The sequence below is a fragment of the Fukomys damarensis genome, unplaced genomic scaffold (genome assembly GCF_012274545.1).
Source record: "Fukomys damarensis isolate Sample0158 unplaced genomic scaffold, DMR_v1.0_HiC HiC_scaffold_23, whole genome shotgun sequence".
NCBI classification, from domain to species: domain Eukaryota; kingdom Metazoa; phylum Chordata; class Mammalia; order Rodentia; family Bathyergidae; genus Fukomys; species Fukomys damarensis.
Window position 1 is genome coordinate 4775199 of NW_022900935.1, and position 6427 is coordinate 4781625.

The window sequence follows — 6427 nt, forward strand, 5'->3', positions numbered from 1 at the left end:
AGTGGGGGTCCGCTGCACGGCCGCCACCGCAGGACCTGAGCCCCGAGCCGCCGGACCGTCAGTTCGCAAGCGCACTCTGTCGCGGCTTTCGCCGTTACCAGGCAACGCACTAGGCGTCACAGAGCTGCTCCTAGAACGTAGGACGCGCTATCCCACTGCGAGGCTGAAGATCCAAGAGAGCAGGCTCCACTCCCCAGCTCAGAGCTCAGCAATTTTGCAGTCTGCCCATCTGGCTCAGCTGGGGAGTCCACGCTGAACCTTGAAGGAGAAACCAGGAGGGGAGGTCTCCTGCGAAGTTAGAAGCATACAAAGAGCGACAAGGGCCTTGAGCTTCTCCCTGTAGATTCAGGGAAGGCTGTGCACAGCCCACAGCGACCTGGACAATTAATGCCAGTCTCCTTTATCCTGACCCTTAAGATTGATTGATTGTGAGTTTTTGTGTTTGTTTGTCCTTGTTTATTTTATACCGGGGATCAAACACAGGACCTTGTGCTTCTAGGGCAGGCGGCACCACTGAGCTAAATCCCGAGCTCTTATTGCGTTTGTTTTTTTGAAACAGGGTCTTGCTATATAGTTCAGTCTGGCCTCGAACTCATGGTGATACTCCTGCTTCAGCCCACGAATTGCTGGGATTACGGGTGTACACCATCACGCCCAGCTGTAAGAACCTTAATATTTTAGACCGAGACAAAAAGATCGTAAGTGTGAGGTCAGCCTGAGCAACATAAATACTTATCAAAATAAAAAGGGGAATGTAGCTCAGTGGTGGAGCACCCCTGGGTTGGATCCCCAGGATGGGGGGGCAGGTATCTTAAAACGCATATTTTAGGGGATTTAGCTCAGTGGCACCTCACCTGCCTTGCAAGTGCAAGGGCCTGAGTTGGAGCTCTGGTACCAAACAAACACACCACAAACTTTAGAAGCCAAAGTCTTTTGGATGGAAAGGCACATCCCCCAGCTACAAGAGCAGCTCTCACACTTCTAAAATCAATCCTCTCTGTGTAGAAACACACCAGGCACTGTGACAGATTCTGAGAGGACAGCCCTCCCCAAGTCCATCGTCTAGCAGGAGGACTGATGTTGAAAACAAAAATCCTAGTGGGCTGGGGATTTAGCTCAAGTGGTGCCATGCCTACCTGGCAAGTGCAAGGTCATGTGTTTGATCCCTGGGTCTGGAAAAAAAAATTCCTAGAGAGTCCAATAAAAGAAAAAAGTACAAACTAAAGAACCAGTTCTGTAGAACATCTAAAAAGGCAACCTGGGTCTAGGCCAAGTGATGACAAACCATTTAGAGCTTTCAATGATTAACAATCAGCCTGCTGCAGCATGAATGTCATAGGTTTGGCCACCACTGGCTAGGCAGTCAGTACAGGTATCCTGAGATTGACTAGAGCTGCACTATGACAGCTGAGGAGTTAACCAGGCTAAGGGGAGGATGATGAGTTGTGCCTGGGCTGTGCAAAGGTCCTGTGGCATGTTGCACAGGCAGAAAGCAAGCCCAAGTTGCCAGAGCACACAGTCTTGAATCTTTTTCCGATAGGAGATACCCAGTGCAGGCTTAAAGCAGTAGAGGGATAGGATTTGATATAATCTATCCAATTCCTTCTGATAGAACTTTTATAAATAATCCAAAACCTATGTTAGGAAAATGTAGAATTACCTCTGCTGCCTCTAACAGCAATCTGCTTTGTTTTGTTCAAAATTAGCAGACACCAGAGGCATTAACCAAAGAATGGGACATTTGGCCTCATCCTGAGGTAACAGGGCACACTGAGACCCCAAGTTCCGAGTTTTTGTAAACCACACGATTGTAAAAGTGTCAAGATGAAAAGAACCATTGTTTAACTTCGCTTTCCTGATCCTGAACACCCCCTTCCTGTGGGATAGAACAGATAGCTAGATGAATCCTAAAGGTAAACTCCCTAACTATAAAGAATTGCTATGTCTGGGTTAAAAGTTTACTGTCTTGTGACCGTGATTTATACATCAGTAAAGTAAACTGAGGATTGAAATGTAACCACCTGAATGAAAACATGGCTGTAAAACCCTATAAAAGAAGCTGTAACCCAGTACAGGGTTGATCACTGGCACTGCTCTTAGTGCGATTGGCCTTTTGTAGACAAAATAAACCTTGTTATTTTATTTCTCTTCTGCATCTCTGTGTGCATCACTTACCAGGTCCTTCCATAGCACTTCAGGACATTATCAGCCCCCAGGAATACAATTTCATCCACCTGGTTCACCAGAGGAGTGAGGGTATGTTTTATGTTTAGTAAACAAATGCCACACCAGCAAACTGGATAAAGACCATGCCTTTCAAGGAAAAGTCTGCACTCAACATTCTGAAGAAATGCATTTTATTTGTCTCACAGTCCACACAGTGAGGAAAGTTGGGCTCCCTAGGTGGTGCTAGTTGGAACAAAGACAAAACTGTGGTCTGTCATTAAGACATGGGGAGTCCACACCCTTGCCTTATTTGTTTTTTGTTTGTTTGGGGTTTTTTTGGTACCAGGGATCAAACTCAGGTCCCTGAGCTTGCAAAGCAGGTGCCGGAACCACTGAGCTAAATCCCAGGCCCTCTTGCCTTATTTGTAACACATGATCAACAAATGCCGCTCAAGGAGGATTGTGAACAGGCTGAATATCCACACAGCGATTCCACAGTGGCCCTGCAACTCTAAGAGTGAGCCTGGCCTAAGTGCTGGCCAATGGACAGGCTTCCTGAAGTCTCAGGTGCTGTCATCCTAGGTACAGGACTTCCCAAACCCATGTCCCTGCCAGTAGAGGGAGGCCAGAGCCTCCCCCAGAGATCAGCAATCTCTGAGCTCACAGAGCCCAGGAAGGGTGGGCTCCAGCTGGCCACTCATATTCAGAATGAAGTCAGTGCGATATTTCCAGTAAAAACAGCCCCCCAAAGACATTTCTTGTAACCCTGTGGCACCCGATTCAAAAGAAAGTGACAGGGGGCTGGGGATGTAGTTGTCACCTGTGTTTGACCCCCACTACCAAAAAGAGTGACAGATTCTCTAGCCAAGACCATGTCCTGGTGGTGGCGGCTAGGAACATCAGGCATGTCCGCCTTCCCTCAGTCCCGTTGGGGCTGCCCTCTCCCTCCCCAGAGTCAGCAATCTGTTTGTCACTTCCAAGGCAATGATCAGAACACCCCACACCCTGACGGCAGAGAGGATGGTCTCATAACCCAGCCTTTACCTCAGGAATACAACTTCATCTGACATGAACTTGGCTGAGATTTGTATTTATCTGCCGAGGCAATTTACAAAGGCGATGCATGGATTCATCAGGTGCCTTCAGGCACCTCCTTCCACTAGAATGGCTTCCCCAGCTCTCCCCTGCCTGCTGAGGGCCAGCTCCCTCTGACAGGGCTCTACTTTTGGGGACTCTGCTCTGTCCCATCCCCATGGGACTGACCTGATGAGACAGGTGGCCCCTGACACCATGGCCAGGCCAATATCAAAGGGAACACCAGGATCAGGTGGCTTTCCGAGGCAGCCACCAAACCTACCAAACCAATGTGGTCTGCTAGGTGAGCAGCTCTGCACTGGCCCCTCCCTGTGAAGAGCCAGAGGGAATAAGCCCAGATGGCAGACTCACATTCCCACATGGGTCCGGTTTCCTATCAGGAGCTCTCTGGAGGCTCTCAGTCAGGGCCCAAAGCCTGGCCTTCTCAGAAGGGGGTTGCACAGCTCCCCATGAAAAGCTCCTGCGCAAGGAGCAAAGTTACCCAATAAGACAAGGATCACCCTGAAGTCACCCCGAAGTTCCAGGAAGCCTGGAGCTCCACCTGCTCCTCCTAGAATCTCAGCAAGCCACACACCCAACCTCAGGGCGGCTCCATAGCAGGCAGTGAAGCGATGGAAGACTGGTCTGGGGGCAGAGACCGATGAACTGGTAGCTGGCTGGTGGGGTGTGAGAAGGGCGGAGCAGCTCCCGAGGCTACAGCCAGGGCCAGGCTGGCCTGTGATCAGGACCCACTTTCTAACCCAGGCCCAGCAGCTCTGCCTCAGACTTGGCGTGGCTGAGGGGCCTCAGATTCCGGGGGGGCCTGCTCTCGGGCCCACAGTCCTGCCCCTCGTAGATGGGGTTCAGGCGGCCCATGTCCAGGGGGCAGAAGAGGCTGTGCTCTATCCCAGCGTGGTTCTCCACTAGGGCCTCCAGGCTGGGGAACTGTGCTGGCAGGTGCTGGGGAGGAAGGGTTCTCAGCCTTAGGCCCACCGCACTGCTCACCCAGGGCCCCAGCCACCCTCACCACACCCCCATTTTGAAAAGCAGGAAACAGAGCTCAGAGAGGTCACATGTGCTGTCAAGGCTGAGCCAGACACCATCTCCTCTCTCCTCTCGCCTGGGCAGAGTCTCAGCCTGACTAGAGACTCAGGCTATGTGAGCTCAAGTGCTTTCTTCCTCTGCTAAAAATGGTCTCGGCACTAAGGGGTGCAAAAAGCAAGACTTTTTCTTTGTTTGTTGTTTTTTTTGGAGACAGGGTCTCACTTATGTAGTGAGACTGACCTGGAACTCACTGTGTAGCCCAGGCTGGTCTCGAACTCACAGCGATCCTCCTGTCTCAGCCTCCCCAGTGCTGGGATTATAGGCGTGCGCCACCATGCCCGGCCTAGACCTTTAAGAGATGAACTCATAAAAATGTAAGGCGTCATGTAGGCCTGACTCTACTTGAGGCTCCCTCCAAAAGCCCCTTCTAAACAGGAGACCTGGCAGCCTACTTGTCTTCCATGAGCTTCCAGATCAAGACGCAACCAGCAGAGCATGGGGGGGGGCAGTGGGCCAGGACCAGCGAGGAAGGAGCAGGACAGTGGAAGCAGGATGGATGGTGGGTGAGAGGTAAGGCCGGAGAGGCCAACGGGAGCAGGGTAGGCAAGCTCAGTAAGTCAGCCCTTACAAGAAGACGGACAGGAAGGACAAAGCCTGGGGTCAACGGCAGGTAGGGGCCAGACCCCTCCCTCCAAGGCTCTCGGGCTCTTACCTCCAGGCAGTAGTGGCCCAGGTGGTTCCGGAAGACCTGGTGGGGTACCACACCACACCGTGTTCGTACAGACAGACACCACTGGCTGCTGGTACCAGGCTCAGACCACAGCAGAAAGGCACCAACCACGTCCCTCCGAAGCAGGGCCAGGGCACAGGTCCTGGGGCACCAACCGCAGAGGCTTAAATTAGGATCTCTAGCCTGGAGTCAGCCTCAAACTGCGGGCTGGGCCGGGATGTAACAGCCCAAAGGCATGGAGGCAGCCTGGGATTAAATAAATGACCTTAAAAACAGCGGCCCGACCTATATAACTGAGAGTGTGAAATAGAAGGAACGGCCAAAGGGGAAGTGGGAAGGGGAGGGGAAAGGAAGTCAGGGAAAAGCAAACACGTGAGAAGAGGAAACCATGGGAGCAAAGTCTTTGTAAACAGGGAAGGGTGAGGGGGTGAAGGGAGGGCAGCGGAGTGGGGAAAAATAGGAACCAAGACGCATCACGTACAGGTACAGGGTCCCGACGATGAATGTAACTGTGTTGTTTGCTTTAAATGTACCAATAAACTTAATGGGGGGAAAATCACAACAACAACAGCACCCGACCTAGGGAGAGGGTGGCTGCGCAATAAATTCTTAGGAGCTTGAAGGGACCTATAGGCCCGGCATGGTTGCACACATCTAGCACTCTGGAAGGCTGAGGCAGGAAGATGGCAAATTTGAGCTCAGCCCAGGCAATTTAGCAACTTGTCTCAAATTTTAAAAAAATTAAAAGAGCTGGTAATGCAGCTCAGTGTGAATGCCCTGTGTTCAATCCCCAGTACAGTAAAAAAAAAAGATTTTTTTAATTAAAAATAAAGAAGACCTAGGGGATGAAAGGAGGGCAGGGAAATGGGGGAAAAAATAAGAACCAAGATACATCATGTAAAGGTACAAGATCCCAACGATGAATGTAACTGTATTTATTGTATACCTAAAATGTACCCATAAACTTAATGAAAATAATAAAAATAAAAAAGACCCTAATTGTCAGAAATTTCAAAATCCCATCAGGAGGGGTCTAAAGAGCTGACACTTAGTTAGTCCTGAGGACTCTTTCCTGATCACCTCATGTGCTCTCTCCATGGCCTGTGAGGAGGGTCCCCTTCTACATATTTTAAATTTGGGGAAATTAAGGCCCAGGATGGGGAAGTCCTTGGCCTGCGGTCCCTGAGGCTGGGAGCACTCTGCCCACACTCAGGGGTACACACATGGGGCTCTGGAGATGTCCTCCCATTTCTCTGCCCACCCCAGGGGACTGGGCATCGGGCCAGGCCAGACCCTTCCTACCTAGAGAGACCAGCAAAGGCCCAGATGTTCTCTGTCAGGCTGCCTTCGATCTCCACCAGGCACGGGGGGCCAGCAGGACTTCGGGGCCATGCCTCCCACGCAGCAGGGTCT

The 6427-nt window shown here is 51.1% G+C and overlaps 1 protein-coding gene across 1 annotated transcript in view; it reads right to left on the reverse strand.

Annotated features, from left to right (window-relative positions):
- Window positions 1-2340: 2340 nt before the first annotated feature.
- The window catches only part of Sh2d5 (SH2 domain containing 5), a 5361-nt gene continuing 1274 nt past the window's right edge, over window positions 2341-6427 (reverse strand). The window contains exons 2-4 of the mRNA XM_033767215.1: window positions 6317-6425; window positions 4997-5156; window positions 2341-4200 (exon numbers count right to left, since the gene is read on the reverse strand). Coding sequence (XP_033623106.1) covers window positions 3997-4200; window positions 4997-5156; window positions 6317-6425 — 473 coding nt within the window. The 3' untranslated portion in view covers window positions 2341-3996. The remainder of the gene's footprint in view (window positions 4201-4996; window positions 5157-6316; window positions 6426-6427) is intronic.